The sequence below is a fragment of the Meriones unguiculatus genome, chromosome 16, assembly GCF_030254825.1.
Source record: "Meriones unguiculatus strain TT.TT164.6M chromosome 16, Bangor_MerUng_6.1, whole genome shotgun sequence".
In the NCBI taxonomy this organism is placed as follows: domain Eukaryota; kingdom Metazoa; phylum Chordata; class Mammalia; order Rodentia; family Muridae; genus Meriones; species Meriones unguiculatus.
The window spans coordinates 29185125-29200692 of NC_083363.1; the positions used below are offsets into that span (position 1 = coordinate 29185125).

At 55.3% G+C, this 15568-nt stretch overlaps 2 protein-coding genes across 3 annotated transcripts in view; one reads left to right on the forward strand and one right to left on the reverse strand.

Moving 5' to 3' along the window:
- Positions 1–972: 972 nt before the first annotated feature.
- Dnph1 (2'-deoxynucleoside 5'-phosphate N-hydrolase 1) lies at positions 973–3342 on the forward strand. 2 transcript variants are annotated; one of them, XM_060369549.1, is made up of 4 exons: positions 973–1192; positions 2684–2752; positions 2906–3016; positions 3093–3342. In XM_060369549.1, the coding sequence occupies exons 1-4, from the start codon at positions 1027–1029 to the stop codon at positions 3305–3307; spliced, it is 561 nt and encodes a 186-aa protein (XP_060225532.1). In that variant the 5' UTR covers positions 973–1026; the 3' UTR covers positions 3308–3342. The 2 variants fall into 2 exon arrangements, with proteins under 2 accessions (XP_060225532.1, XP_021495863.1); XM_021640188.2 differs by having other exon boundaries at positions 980–1192; positions 3159–3342.
- Positions 3343–4392: 1050 nt separating this feature from the next.
- Positions 4393–15568, reverse strand: part of Cul9 (cullin 9) — a 40831-nt gene continuing 29655 nt past the window's right edge. Inside the window, exons 27-41 of the mRNA XM_060369550.1 lie at positions 15277–15422; positions 15016–15145; positions 14666–14865; positions 13809–14059; positions 12195–12540; positions 7864–8004; positions 7582–7746; positions 7290–7453; positions 6924–7017; positions 6340–6414; positions 6117–6227; positions 5888–6005; positions 5495–5628; positions 4732–4805; positions 4393–4653 (exon numbers count right to left, since the gene is read on the reverse strand). Of these exons, the coding sequence (XP_060225533.1) occupies positions 4455–4653; positions 4732–4805; positions 5495–5628; positions 5888–6005; positions 6117–6227; positions 6340–6414; positions 6924–7017; positions 7290–7453; positions 7582–7746; positions 7864–8004; positions 12195–12540; positions 13809–14059; positions 14666–14865; positions 15016–15145; positions 15277–15422 (2348 nt within the window). The 3' untranslated portion in view covers positions 4393–4454. The remainder of the gene's footprint in view (positions 4654–4731; positions 4806–5494; positions 5629–5887; positions 6006–6116; positions 6228–6339; positions 6415–6923; positions 7018–7289; positions 7454–7581; positions 7747–7863; positions 8005–12194; positions 12541–13808; positions 14060–14665; positions 14866–15015; positions 15146–15276; positions 15423–15568) is intronic.

The following is a 15568-nucleotide window of genomic DNA, read 5'->3' on the forward strand; positions in this document are numbered from 1 at the left end:
GTCAATGTGCCATCGCCACATGCCATACCTCCCCTCCCCCTACAATTCAGGGATCACCCCGGAAGAGTGGGTGGAAAGACTGTGAGGGACTGAGGTCAAGACTGTAAGGGACTGCCATGACACGGCACTCCTGGACATGACAATGGGGTTACACACACACACACACACACACACACACGAACTCATAGCAGCTCTGACCCGTCTACGCAAGGTCAAGCTGGTCCGAATCCCAGTCTGTGTGGAGAAGGGGCCATGACAATCGCAGTAGCTGAGGGGCCCCTGACAATTAATGGCTGCTGGGGCAGAAAGGGCCGTGTTTCTTCAGGGATGCAGACCCCGAGAGGCTGCCCGAGCTTGCTCCAGTAGGTGTGTCCACACCAGTGCAAACATAGGTAGCATTGAAAGACTCCGTAGGGTATTCGATTAAGGGAGGAGGGGACCTGGAGAGATGGCTCAGTGGTTAAGAGCGTTGGCTGCTCTCTCAGAGGACCGAGGTGTGATCCTCCGCACCCTCATGGTAGCTCACAACGGTTCCAGGATATCCCATAGTGCTCTTTTTTTTGCTTCCTGGGGCAGCAGGCACACAGCACACAGACATACATGCAGGTAACACACACCCATAGAGTAGTAAAATAATGATAAAAGAGCACATGGTGTGAGGGTAGAAGGAGGATTGGAGGGGAGAGATTGGGGTAGGTTTGCTTAAAACACCACATACATGTGTGAATAATAAAATGTTTTTGATAAATGAACAAATTCCTAAATTCTGGAAAGATTAGTGAGAGCCGAGGCTCGCAGTGGCCGGTGGACCCGGCACAGAGCTTGAGAGCACTGGACAGCTTGAGCAGCTGGGAGCCGGGGAGGAGCAGGTCGCGGGGAGGAGTCAGAGCTGATGGGCGGGTTGGCTCAGGAAGAGCCAATCCGGGAGGAGTGAGCTTGCAAAAGTTCTCCTTTTCCGCCGCGAGTCCGGTTCCCGGATCACGTGGTCGCGGCAGCGCCCCCTGGCGGCGGCGGGCGCGCGCGGCGATGGCGGCGGCGGCCGGGGAGGGGGGTCAGTGCTCCGTGTACTTCTGCGGGAGCATCCGCGGCGGGCGCGAGGACCAAGCACTGTATGCGAGGATCGTATCGCGGCTGCGGCGCTATGGGAAGGTGCTCACTGAGCACGTGGCTGCTGCAGAGTTGGACCCGCGTGGTGAGGGGGCGCAGGACCAGAGGCTCGCTGGCTGGGGGACCTGCAGGCTAGAGGGTCTCTAGGCTGGGGAACTTGCGGCCGAGGGGATCCGCAGCCTAGGGGGTCGCTAGGCAACCTAGGGAATCGGCAGCCCAGGAGACCTGCAGAGTAGGGGACCCACAGGCTAAGGGACATGCAGGCTAGGGCAACTGCTAGGCACTCTTAGGTTAGGGGCCGGCTGGCTGAGGAAGGCCCTGGCTTATGTCTCTCCTGCTCAGGTCAAATGCCCCTGCAGCATCCCGGCGAGGAGCTGGCCATGCCGGTCACGGCACACTGAAAACGAATGAGAGCCCAGACCCAGTATTCGGCTAGCAAGGCTTTGAAGAGTTGATCAGAACTCCTACCGCTTTTCCAGTTTGAAAGTTGTACCTAGAACTCTTGTACTTCTGCTAAAAACAAGTAGCTCTCCTTTTCCCCTCGCAAGAACAGACCCCTCAGCTCTGGGCTCTGATGTAATTCCAGGAGAATCTTTTAAAAAAAAACAAAGCATCTCTAGGCAGAAGTGTGAGAGGATCGGAAAGGACCCGTTTGCACTTAAGGTTAGCCGGCTCATGGTGGTTGGTTCCTAGTCCTCGGTTCCTAGTCCTCGCCCTTAAGTGTGAATCCCAGCACTCTGGAGGTTGAGGCAGAATGAGTTCCAGGCCAACCTGGGTTAGGTTAGACCCTGTCTCAAAGAAAAATGAGACAAAACAAAGCCCACGGAATGTGATAGCCAGGGGAACAACTTTTGAATCTTTTTTCCCCATAGTTACTTTTCTTTTTTTTTAAACAGGGTCTCTAGTGTAACCCACTGTGACCTCAGACTTGCTTTGTAGCAGCAGGTACCCCTGAGCCTCCTGTCTCTACCACCCCGGTGCTAGAAGTACAGGCACGTGCCGTCACACTCACTGAGTTTGTTTGTTTGTTTGAGATAGGGTTTCTACATATCCCTGGCCATCATGGAATTTACAGTCTAGCCCAGGCTGTCTTGGAACTCAGAGATTCCCCCAGCCTCAGCCTCGGCCTCGGCTAGGGTTATGGGTCTGTGCCGCTGTCCTCAGCTCATCAGTGAACTTTTTGACAAGGTGTTTCTGGCTTGCCGCCAGCACAGGCTCACTGTCCTGAACAGCAGCATTTTCACCCTGTGATCCTGACCGTCTGACCCCAGATATGCCTCTTGGGCCTTTGGCCAAGCACCCAAGCTCCTTTCCCCAGTCGCCTGGATTCATAGAGTCCAGGCTGTCCACACACTCCTCCTGCCCCGACCATGCATTGCCCCGGATTGCATTTCTCTCGTGGCTGTTCCACTCCTCACCCCTTTGTGACACACTCCTCTCCTGGGCAGGCCCTTGGAGGTGCCGGAGTACCTTACCTACCTGAGCAGGGTAGCCAAGAAGAGCAGTAAGAGCACGGGGGTTACCGGGGACTGAACTGGGTGGGGAACGTCCTTGGCCTGCTCTCTCTCCACCACAGGGGAGGAGGCTGCTGGGGGTGACGAGCTCATCCATGAACGGGACCTGGCCTGGCTGCGGCAGGCAGATGGTGAGTAGTCCTCCCTCTGCGTACAGGCCCCTCTGATGTTGGTTCCTGGGATATCTCTGGCCTCTGTACCTAAAGGGACTCCTTTCCCACCACCGGTACACTGCCATCCTGTCCTTACAAGTCCCAGGCGGCAAGCCTTCTCTTTCTCTCCAGTGGTTGTGGCCGAAGTGACCCAGCCATCTCTGGGTGTTGGCTATGAACTGGGCCGGGCAGTAGCTCTTGGAAAGCAAATTCTATGCCTGTTCCGACCACAGTCTGGCCGAGGTGAGTCTTACAGCCTGGGATGGATTACCCCTTCCTATATTTCTGGAAACCCCATACTGGTTTTTTCCTTTCCCAGGGGGCAGGGGCAGGGAGCAGAGTGGGGAACGTGGAAGGAAGTCAGTGTCATTCTCCCCCTCCCCAGTGCTTTCCGCCATGATCCGGGGAGCAGCAGATGGCCGGAAGTTCCAGGTGTGGGACTATGCAGAGGAAGAGCTGGAGAGCACGCTGGAGCGATACTTTGAAGCTTATCCTCCTCAGGGGACAGCTACGCCCAGCAACCCAAGTGCCTGACTTAACCCTACTTTATTAAAACAAACAAACAAAAACCGTGTAAGATTGATCTTTTTATGCATGTTTTAACTGTGTGTATGTAACTGAGCGCATGCCTGGTACCCTCAGAGGTCAGGAGACGGCACTAGATTCCCTGGAACTGCCATTAGAGATGGTTTTGAGCCACCATGCTAGGACCAAGGACCTCCGAGAGAGCATCAGTGCTCTTAACTGCTGACCCTTCCCTCTGGCCCTGGCCCCACCTTATTAAATCCTGGCCAGACACTTCTCTGGAATCATTCCTGCCTTAGCCTCAGTAGTAAGACAGGCTCATTCAGCTGCGAGTAGAGGCACACACCTTTAATCCCAGCCCTTGGGAGGCTTAGGCAGATGGATTCCTGAGTTTGAGGCTAGTGTGGTTGTGAGTTCCAGGACACTCAGAGCTATGTAGAGACTCTGTGTCTCAAAAACAAAAAAACCTATCCATAGTGGCAGGGTTGGAACAAGCCCTTGGTAGCATCCATTTTCCATCCCACTTCACCTTAGAAAATAGAAGGACCATTTAAGAGTAGGTCCCCAAGAGGCGGGCACTTACCGTGCCCTTCGGGTCCCTGGAGAACACCTGAAAGGAAGGGGTGGGGAGGCCAAGGATTAGGTGGATCATCGTCCTTCTTATTTCTGAACCTAGACCTGAGCTTTCCTTGTGCCCAAATGAGCCTTGGGCTGTTTCTGAGGACAGAAAAGTCTGGAAGTCTAAAGTAAGCAGTAAAGATAGGAGGGGGTGGGTAAGCTGGCTCAGCGAGTGAATGTGCTTCACACCAAGCCTGAAGACCCGAGTTCTATCCCAAGCACCCACACGGAGAAGAGAACCGACTCCCGAAAGGTGTTCTCTGACCTCCATACCTACCACCACAGCATGTGCTCTGGTACCCATACACATGTAACCTTAAGAACACTGTTGGGAAGAGCAACAGTGGCTGCCAGGAAACACCAGGGTGCTGAGCCCGTGAAGTATGTGAAAAAGTTTATTCAGTAAACAGAAGGTGCTGCAGACCCTGGGAATCCCCTCTCACATGACAGTGGGAGGGTGACCTCCCCGCCCCTTCCCCCCGTTGCCCCCCGCCCCCGGGCCCTGCTCATGGGGCAGGTGTTTCCTGCTCCACCCCGCTCAGTCATAAGACTCATCATCATCATCCTCATCCCCAAAGAAGAAGGTCTCTCGGTCTAGATTCTCAGATTCCTCATCGTAAGAGAAGCTGTCATTGTCTAGTTCCTCATCAAACTCATGCTGCCACTCAGGCACATCCTCCTCCTCTTCCTCTTCCTCCTCCTCATCTTCTGCTTCCAGCCCCGAGGAGCCCAGGGGCCTAGGGAGAGCCACCAGGCTCAGCCAGAGAAGCCCACTCCCCTGCTGCCCTCTCCCAGGCTCCGCCCACTCTACTCACTGACTGCTGGGCACGTTGGATCCTTTCACCTCCCTGGTCTCTACTGTTGGACTCTGCAGTCCAACCCGGAAGTCCTGACAAGGAGAGAGGAGGGTCTGAGCAGAGGAGCAGAGGCTCTGGGGCCTCTGGCTTGGCCTCCCTTCCACTGAGGACCCCTGACAGCCAGACTCCCATGAGCTCTCAGGCCTTTGTGCAGCTTCACCTCCTGTGAGTCCCCAGGGGAGAGCCAGTGGTGGGCACCCAGCCTGCACTGCACAGGAGGCATCACGCCCAGTTACTAAGCACTCAGCAAAGGACCTAAGAGCAGGGTTCATAGTTCAGGCTCCACACCTGCGCACCAGAGCTGGAAAGATGCTTGCAGATCCCATACTCCGGAGACTCCCCCAGCCCTGACCCCCACGTGCTAGAGTGTGGTCTGAGAAAGCTCTGACGAACTGATGAGCACCTGGCCCATCATGCTCCTGCCTTGGGAAAATCTGCTCCTCTGGAAGACACCCCAGGAGGTTAAGTGAAGACCATGCTGGCCCAGGCCTCCTGAAGACGGGGTTTCTCTGTGTAGCATTAGCCATCCTGGAACTTGCTTTATAATATACCAGGCTGGCCTGGACCTCAGATCCACTCGCCTCTGTCTCTGCCTCTCCAATGCTGAGATTAAAGGTGTGTGTCACCACTGCTGGACCTCTGTAACAACACCCCCCCCCCCCATTGCCCCTTGGAGGCATTTCCCTCAGGGCTCCCCAGGCAGGACTGCACGGGGCAGTACCTGGGTAGAGTGCTGTAGGATGGCCAGCAGCCTCTCCTGGATCCTCCTGAGCAGCTCCGTGCCTGTGCTGAGGCAGTCAGGCCGCAGAAGGCGCAGGGAGGAGGCTAGGTCCTGACAGCGCAGCAGCGTCTCCTCTGCAGGGCAAGCACAGGACTTTCTCTGTCCCCCCCACCCCCGTCCACTCCTTCCTCCCACCAACATCTATGGAGCATCTACAGAATGCCAGGCTGTCAAAGCTCCGGGCGCTCATCGCCCAGGGGCAGGGAGCAGAGCAGCCTGTCAGGCCCTTGTGTCATGTAGACCTGAGAGAGTGAAGGTAGGGCCCTGGCTGGCTAGGCACGGGATACCTAGCCAAGGGAAGAGGACTGCGGGGTGCTGCGGTGCCAGGCTCACCGAGGAGGATCTGTAGGGCATTTGTGTGCAGCTCCAGGGTCTCAGTCTGCTGTTCTACCACATCCATGGACTCCGTGTCCTGACTGTAGAAGCTGTACACACAGGCGTAGGCCAGCACCTAGGGGAGCCCGCGCCAGGGCACGCAACCTGAGTTCTGGCTCCTCCACCCAAGCCCCCTCAGCCCTCTTGGCACACCCCTCCCCTGCTTGCCTCCCCCCCCTGCTACAACCTTTCGAGCCTGCTCCAGGGCCAGGCAGGCATCCTGCAGGAAGGTGAAGGATTTGGGCGGGGGCACCTCATGGATGGCAGAGGCCTGGTTCCGCAGGTTCACGGCAAACTCCTGTGTGAGGCAGTCACAGCCCGTGAACTCTGCCCTCCGTGCAGCTCCCTGCCAGGCCCCCCCGAGGCAGTCACCCAGCCCTCTGATGGCCCACTGCCCACGCACGGCTCACCCGGGCCTGGTGGTGGAACGTGCACCTCTCGTTGTAGTCCTGAAACCGCTTCTCCTGGCGAGCAGCTTTGCTTACCTGGTGAGGGTATGTGAGAGGGCTTCTGGGTGCTCGTTCTGACAGACGGGGGTTCTTAGAAGGGCTACTAGCCACGATGCCCCTCTCCCTGCTACCTGCCGGAGCTGGCTGTGTCCTCACACTCCCCCCACCTCAGCACACTATCCTGCCAGCTGTGGCCACATGTCCCAGTAGGTGGGACAGTCATGCAGTCCTGACTGTGTCCTATTACCAGCCTTCCTTTCCATGGGAATGTTGGGTGGTCTCCAGCCAGTGTTAGGGCAGGCCCACTCGCATGCCTTGCTCCGCTCTGATGCCTGCTTGCCCTGCCATGCTCTTTCTAGGCTTTCTCTGGTCACCTGGGCGGGAGCAGTATTCCCAGAACAGAGTTCTAAGAGCTTCAGGCCTCAGCAGCTCCTGTCTATCCCCCACTGGACCTTTCCTGCTACACCACTGTTCTGAGGACACAGCTCTGCCCCGGGGCCAAACGCAGCTGGTCTTGAGTGACTTCGAGACAGCCAGACCCTTACCATGGCAGAACAGTTGTAGTAGTCCTTGTGGCTTGGCTTCCAGGACTTGAGGCAGCGCCAGCAGAATCCATGGTTACATCTGGCACAGGTCATGCTATGGAGGATTGGAGCTGGTCAGAAGGCACCTGCCTCCAAATGGGCAGGGTACCCAGGGGCTAGACACCCCAGTGACGGGCTTTTCCAGCTGCCGCCAGGCTCCATCTGCCCAAGCTCTGCTGGGGACGGCCTTGCTTTGTGTTGCCCAACATAGTAGACTCCCGGGGACACTGAACGTGGGCAGTGGATTTGCTGAGCTTCGCGGTGAGCTTGAGCCTCTTCCTTGCTGCCCGGCCTCCCCCACAGCATGCCCCCAGAGCCCCTGCTTACTGCAGACACCCCTCGTTCTTCTCGATGGGCGCCTGGCAGCTGGGGCAGCGTTTGGAGATGAGCTTGGCCAGGTGCTTGCTCTGGGCCTCCACACTCATGCCATCGTAGTAGCCACCGTCATCCACCCACTGGGACATGTGGCCACAGCTGGCAGGGTAGTGTGCCTAGTGTGAGGACACAGCCAGCTCAGGCAGGTAGCAGGAGACAGGCCACCTCACCTCTCTGTGTGAGTGAGGAGAGGGGCTGGGCAGGGGAGAAGTGAGTCCTTGCAGGGCCAGAGCGGGGCACCCACCTCGGGGAAGCTACAGCTGAAGCACGAGGCCCAGCCGCACTTGGAGCAGGTGGTGCCACTGCCCAGGCCCTGGCGGCACAGGATGCGGTCACAGCCCTGAGGATTGGTGCACCAGGTCAGGTTGGAGCAGCTCCCCACATAGCCTCGAAGGAGGGCCTTCTCGTACTGTGGGCAGAGGCAAGCACGGCCGCCATGAATGACGGGAGCCTCTCCAGGACACTCCAGAGGCTCCTAGCATCTCAAGACCAGCCTGTGTTCTGGGGCCCTGGGGCTGGGGAGTACCTTGGAAATGACCTCGGGGGAGGAGACGATGTTTCGGATGAAGGCTCCAGTGGGCTGGGCGGGACAGTCGGCGATGGGGCAGGTGCAGCTCAGCACGAAGTTCTGTTCGATCCGAGTAGTCAGGTACTCGTTCCAGCAAGACTGCCAGCGGGAAGGGAGGGGCTGGTCAGAGGCAGGTGCCCCGGCCACTGTCGGGACGCTTACCCTTCCCAGCCTCAAGGAAGACCAGAGATGGCTGGCTCCTAGGCCTGCCTCACAGCCTACCCTGCCTTCCAGACTCCTTGGTTTCCTGGGATGGGGACAGAATGTAGTTGTCTTTGAGAACGTGTGGGGCTCAGGCATTGGCCTAACCACAATCACTATCAGATGGCCAGGGAAGAAGTAGATAATCAACTGGAAAGCATCTAAGACATGGAAAGATCAGTGTTCGAGGGCTTAGATAAGGGTCCAGTGAAAGGCTGCTGTACTGCAGGCTTGGTCCCCCACGGAAGCAGTGTTCAATGGTGGGGCCTCTGTGGGGTGGCTGGATCATGGGGTTCTTCCTTGACCAATGGCTTATCCCACTGCTGGCAGATGGCCGACAGAGATCACTGGGGTGTGCCTTTGAAGGCTACCTTGTCCCCTGTCCGGCCTGGTTGGCTTCCTGACCATGCTGAGGTAAGCACCTGTCCTCTGGCCTTCCACCATCATGTTCTGCCTTGTTACAGGCCTAAACACAATAGAGACAACCAACTGCAGACTAAACGCTCCTTAACCATGAGCCAGAACAGATCTTCCTCCCTTAAGCTGTTTCGGCCAGGCATTTCACCAGCAAGAAGGTGAGACTGGAGCTGGAGAGTGTCTCAGGGGCTAAGAACACTTTCTGCTCCTATAGAGGACCCAGCACCCACGGGGTTGCTCATGACTGCAACCCCACTTCCAGGGGTTGTGATGCCCTCTTCTGGCCTCTGCAGAACCAGGCATGTACACAGTGCACAAACATACAGGCAAAATACTCATACACACGAATTAAAGATAATGTCTTCTTAGAGGTGAGAGAGTAGACAGCCTGGGGAACTGCAGCCTTACCTACTGGGCTCTGGACTCCGGCATGCCAGTCCCCTGCATGCCAGTTCCCCTGACTCGGGCTTTCCCAGCCTGGGGATCCACCTCCAAGGGCTCCTCCTTCAAAAGACTCAGTCTCTTCCCCACAAAACAGACTAGCTTGGGCCGTCCCCGCGTCCTCGTCAACAGCACAGCCATCCCCACCCCACCCTAGTCACCAGCACCAGAATTTCCAAACTCTTCTGTTGGTCCAACTACCCTACCCTAGACCGGCTCATTATGTCCTCCTGATAAATGGCGCTTTCCCCCTCAGCTCTCCAAAGCCCACGAGCCTCTTAAACTGATCCACTAAGCGCCCTTGCTCCTCAGGCTATGACCAAGAGTTGCAAAATGATCAATAAAAGCTCCAGGAGAGCATGTGCACAGGGTCATCGTGTGACAGGGTCCATGTGAGGACCCGGATCATCTGTCACCAAACCAATCCTTTCACATCATGAAACAAACCAAGACAAAGGAGGCAGCAGACTAAAAAGATTCCTGCATCATCTTTAGGTAAAGCAAGGGGCAATTTCTCCGAATGCACACACCACACTTGCATGAACACGGTGTCTTAGGGTACCCCACAGTCCCAGATGACAAAATCCTGGAGTCTGAGTCTTGGCCTCTTGGCTTCTGACTAGCCCTTGGGGAACAGTGCCATTTTGCTTGCCAACAAGGCTCATGCTGGTGGCCTCCCACCACTCCTCCATAGCTTTGCCATTTCTACCTTATTCACAGGCTGAAACTATTTTTGTTTGTTTGTTTGTTTTTCAAGACAGGGTCTCTCAGTGTAGCCCTGGGTGTCCTAGACTTGCTTTGTAGACCAGGCAGGCTGGCCTTGAATTTACAGAGATCCACCAGGCTTCTTTTTTTTTTTTTTTTTAGACAGGGGTTTTCAGTGTAGGCTATCCTGGAATCTGCTCTGTAGATCTGCCTACCTCTGCCTCCAGCTAGGAACTTTTTGTTTTTATCATTTACATTTTGCAGACTCCCTGGCTCTGCATCTCTATAGGAGGGTCCCCCTCAGCTCCGCTCTTGGCCTGTAGTGTTGCCAGCAAGGCCCCTCCACTGAATTCCAAATGCCACATAATGTCCAGTGAGCAGCTGGGACTTCACACAGCATGACAGACTGCTGCTTCCCCTAAAGCCCCACCCACCTTCATCCCTACCTTGCCGGAAGTTCCCCTCAAACACAGCAAAGTGCACATTCTACCTGCTCAGCGCTCAGCTCCACAACAAAGGAGCTGTCCTGGATCCCCTTCCCTGGAGCCTGTATGTCTAACACACCCAGGCTCTAGGGCTCAACTTGTAAACAATCAAGACCCATCGCTTTCCTTGTCACTACTACACAGTCAGACGGCACCTTTCCACACTGCTCTCCACAGCAGCCAAAGGTCTGGATGGGTGGGTGCACGTGTGCGTGTGTGCATGTGTGCGTGTGTGTGTGTGTGTGTGTGTGTGTGTGCGTGTGTGTGTGTGCGTGTGTCTGCTTGAGTGGATGGAGAGGGACAGAACGGGCAGCTGGTCCTCTTCGGTTGCTCCTCACTTTATTCATTGAGGCAAGGTCTCTCACTGAACCTGGACCTCCCCCATCCTGGCTGGTTTAGCTAGTCTGTCCGAAGAGTCCTGCCTCTGCCTCTGGAGTGCTGGGTAACAGGCAGCCTACCACGCCTACCCTTGCTTTACCTATGCTGGCTTTTACGCAGGTTCTGGGATCTGGACTCTGGTCCTCATGCTTGCATGGTAAGCACCTTATCTGCTGAGCTATCTCCCCAGCTCCCAAGTGAGTTTTCAAAAGTGTAAATCAGAGCCCACAAATCACCATCAAACTCAACCTGTCTATTCTTTTCTCAGGCCTCCTCCTGAGGAGGAGCCTCCTCCCCTAAACACACAGCCTCAGCCTCCACTCTCTTGTTCTCTGCTGCAACCCTGTCTCACAAAGACGTCACCTCCCAGCAGGCCTCTCTTGATCTTCCCAATGTAAAGCAGAAACCCTAATCCCTGTGTGGTCACTTCCTATGACATCACCCAAATTATCTTCTTCCCAGAATTCATCATCACAGTCTGCAGCGAGTTAAGTTTTGGGTAAGGCTGCCGAAATTCAAATCTTGATGTTAGATAAATGACATCCATCACCCCCAAGGGTCTCCATCGGTCATCTATAAATTGGAGACAGTGGGGCTGGAGAGGTGGCTCAGTGATTAAGAGCAGCTGCTGCTCTTGCAGAGGACCCGGGCTCTGTTCCCAGCCCCACATGGCGGCTCACAGCCATCTGTAACCCTAGCTCCAGAAAATCTGGCCTCCGTAGGCACCAGGCACACACGTGGCACACACCCATACATGCAGGCAAAATGCTTATATGCATACGAGTAAACAAACAAACCCTTAAAAAAAGAGAGAGTCAGTAAAAAGTGCGACTGCGCAACACCGTTACAGAGTAAGTGGGAGAGGCGAGCTCTTGCATGACATTGGCCCATGAGCCCCTGAAGGGTTAGCTGCTGTTGTTAGCTCTCAGGTCACTTCCAGGGCTTTTCCACACCCCCACACAGCAGTCTGCACACTACACTTAGATCCATGACTGTCTTAACTGAACGAAAATATAAGAGAAACTCCTGAAAGCACGGGAGGAAAGGAGCACCAGTGACTTCAGAAGAGTCTAGAAGCAGAGCGAGAGGGACAGAGAAGGAGCACCTACCACCGGGAGGCACAGCCGGAAGAGGCATCCAGAGCTCAGGGTGCTGCTAGGGTGATGTGAGAGCTTGGCCCAGTCTACAGAGCCGCCCCGGCAGGTTCCTGGCAACTCTGCCCTCTTGACTCTGCTTTGAAGCTGAACTCCCCACTGAGCAGCTGCTAAGCTGTGTTCAGGTTCCAACAGCAGCCTTAGTCCCCACTTCTCTGTGCTGCTTTCTGGCCTAGACTATCTCTACTTGTTTGTGTATTAAATTAGAATACACGATAAAAGACTTGCTGATCTGAGACGAGTGAACTTATATGTTAATAAGAGCACTGTGAATGACAGATGGCTCTACAGGCCTTTTCTCACAGTCTGCCTGCCTCTGTGAGGGCTGTGGCAGGTGATAAAGGTGAGTCAGTGGTGACTCCAGGCCCTAGGCCCCACCCTCAGGAAGGAGGAAGAGAGAAGGAAGGGGAAAAGAGTGCAGAGAGGCCCAAGATTACCCGGGTCAGGAAACGGTGTTTCAGAGGCACCACCAGAGGAAGCAGAGAGGAAGCAGAGGCTGGGCGCTCACCTTGCAGCAGCCGTGCAGGCAGCAGAGGGAGGGCAAGTCCTCCTCCGGTCCTAGGGGGCTGACACACACAGGGCAGTGGTCAGGGCGCGTGGGAACAGCCTGGCCCTGGGGTACTCGCAGTCCAGCAGCAAGAAGCAATGGCTCTGGGTCATCGCTGTAGCTCTGCAGCAGCTGCTCGGTGCCCCAGTGGGAATGCGCCAGAAGGTGCTGAGCTACATCTGGCTCCAAGTTGAGCGTCTCTTGCACCTGCCTCACAGCCTGCTCCATCAATCCTTCTACCTCCTGGGGACTCATGGTGCGTCCTGCCGGCAGCTGTAGAGATGCCAGGGCCACCACAGCTTCTGGGCTTAGTGAGAGAGAAGAGACGGTGTTTAGAATCTGTCCCGCTTACCAATCCACAGGCTCCCACCAGGCCCCCGGCTCCCCATGTGTGACCCTGTGTCTCCTCTTGCTTTGGGAGCCTATGTATAACCACTGAACCAACTGGGGGAGCAGAGCCCTTTATAGAAGCGTGCGTGAATGTGGGGCTGAGGCTGGCTGGAACAGCGACTGGGGTCACTGTAGGCCAGTAGGTGGGTCACGGTGCTGGGCGACTAATAATGAAATAGGCAGTCCATTGTTCAAAATGACAGTAGCACATCAAAAGCCTTTCTGTGCGAAGGGTGACCTGTGGACCACGGCATGGGCATCACAGAAGGAGCGATAGAATCGGGTCTACCCTCAGCTGCCACACACACAGATGATGTGCATGCACCCTGAGGTTTGAGAACTCATTTCACACGTCATGCAGCCAGCAAGGACAAACAGCAGCACCTAGCAGACTGGGGGTGCACTTGAGATTGGAAGTCTCAGAGGTGCTGGTGACTTAGAACAACCCCCAGCAAGCTCCCCAACAGAACAGACCTCCTGGTGTTTGGCATAGTCCCCAGGCAAGTGCAGAGCAAACACTCCGTACATATTTACAGCACAGGCCAAATTTGCTCAGAAGAAGGGGTATCTGCACGTCTGGGTCTCCTGACTAAGCACTGGCTCTAGGAGGATGGGGACATCCAGACCCTTGATTGGCAAGGCATGAGGTAGGGTGGAGAAGAAGAGGGTGAAGGGTAGCATGTAGGAGAAATAACAGACAGGGAAACGGGCAGGGCAGACTAGAAGTGGGATTTTTGTTTGGTTAGTTTTGGGTTTTGTTTTTTTTTTTTAATTTTCATCAATTACACTTTATTCATTCTGCATCCCCCCATAAGCCCCTCCCTCCTCCCCTCCCAATCCCACCCTCCCTCCTCCCTCTGCTTGCATGCCACTCCCCAAGTCCATTGATAGGGGAGGTTCTCCTCTCCTTTCTGATCTTAGTCTATCAGTTCACATCAAAAGTGGCTGCATTGTCCTCTACTATGGCCTGGTAAGGCTGCTCCCCTCCAGGGGGAGTTTTGGGTTTTTTGAGACAGGGTCTCACTATGTCACCCTGGCTGGCCTCAAACTCACAGAGACCCACCTGCTTCTGCCTCTCTAGTCCTGGGATTAATGGGAAGTGCTTTTACAAAAGTGAATTTTGTAGGGCTTCAGCCCTACAGTCCTTCTCATCTACTGATAGTGGACAGAGGGAGGGGTGGCTACCTAGGTTTGGAGCTCTCGGTGCTCTGGTTGCCACAAAAGGGGACATCTGCCTGGCCCCGGAAGTGCCCCATGGGCTCCGGGGTGGCATACACCAGGACCTGGGGCCGGTCATCACGCCGTTCCACGTAGCCCTGGCCCAGGAGGTGCAGGACGCAGGAGAGAACGTCGGTGCTGGAACAGGCCACACCCCCTGCAACAGTGCGGCCCAGGCTCCCAGGGGGATTGGGGCCCTTCTGCCAGGCCTCCAGCACCTGGAGGGAAAGAAAGAAGCAAGAAGGAGGCCAGCCTGCAGGTTCTACCACTACTTACTGGCCATGAGGCCAGCTCGTCTAGCCAATGGCAAAAGTTACTATTTATATAAGTTACTGTTGTAGTTTTATTTGTACTATTGTTGAATTGCTCAGTCACACACCTGGTAAGCACTCATGTCAGCAACAGGAAACCCAGAAGGAGGGCTGCAGACATGGCTAAATGCAGTGCTTTCTCCTCAAGGGCGTGGCTTGAGATCAAATCCCTAGAGTCCATACAAAGTCTAACCGAGTAACAAGTGTCTGAAACCCAGGTGCTCGGATGGAGAGGAGGGAGGCAGAGACAGAATTCCCAGTTCATCAGCCAAGAAGCCTCACACACACAGCAACAAACAAGAGAGCCCACGTCACCGCAAAGTTGGAAGAGGACTCGGGCACCCCAGGTTGTCCTCTGACCTGCAGCTGCACACACACAAATGAGGGCACACATACACATGCCATACACACAAAGAATGGCTCACATAGTTCACATGGAAAGGGATTAACTTTCCTTACAATGACCCCAAGCATGACTCCTTTTTCCCCAAGGCATGGTCCTTTCTGCCCTACCAGACAAACCAGCTGATCAATGTGGAGGCCTTTCTCCCCATGGGCTTTGAGTATCCGGACAAGAAGACAGCTCAAGAGGTTCCTCTTCTGTTCCAAGGTCCGGCCCTCATCCTTTTCTACACTGAGATACGTCTGGGGAGGTATCAGCCACAGGACCTCTTCATGGGTCTGGGACTTAGACTCACGAAGCCGCAGCACCCCTGGAATCCAGTCCCGGTCAGGTACCCAAGGACAGGGAGGGACACATGAATGAGGATCCTACCATACTCTCATTCCCTGGTATAGTCTCCCCAACCCTCTGGGCCTCCCACCCTGCCGCAGAGCCTCAGCCCAGGGACCCACTGACCTACCCCCCTCTGGAAAGTTTGGAGCCTCTTCCAGTGTCAAAGGACCATTGTCAGCGATGAGGGGCAGCAGTGCCTGGTGAAGGAGCTCTGGGGAGAGGTCAGAATTCCTCAGCAAGACCTCTACTGACACCTCCTGGTGAGAAGAAACAGCGCCCATCAGAGGCAAAGAGAGAAAAGGAGGGGGTGGAGACCCAGGCAGAAGAGGAGCCTGGGGAGCCTGGGAATGGGATGTGGGGGTGGGGGTGGGGGAAGCAGCTGCGGTACCTCTGTCTGGTTGAAATTCAACAGCAGCCACATCTGCACGGTAGACACATGCAGCGTCTGGTCCCCAAACTGCAGCTCAGCCCGGCCCAGCCATGTCCACTGAAGTCGCCGATGTGGTCCTATGTCCAAGACTGAATAGTTCTGACCTAGGGAAGTGTCAAGGAGACAATCCAAGTCAAAGATGAAAGGAATAAGGGGGGAGTAGTATAGTAAAAATACAAACACAGTATTTTTATGTTTGGGACTTGTAAAATAATATTGCTATCTATTTAAAGACATCATCTTTAAATCA

Bases quoted from the DNA above. Each gene is read 5' to 3' on its own strand.
- Dnph1 (XM_060369549.1), top strand. From the start codon at position 1,027: ATGGCGGCGGCGGCCGGGGAGGGGGGTCAGTGCTCCGTGTACTTCTGC. The intron at 1,193-2,683 runs GTGAGGGGGCGC...TCTCCACCACAG, and splicing joins TGCAGAGTTGGACCCGCGTG to GGGAGGAGGCTGCTGGGGGT. The intron at 3,017-3,092 runs GTGAGTCTTACA...TTCCTTTCCCAG, and splicing joins CCGACCACAGTCTGGCCGAG to GGGGCAGGGGCAGGGAGCAG.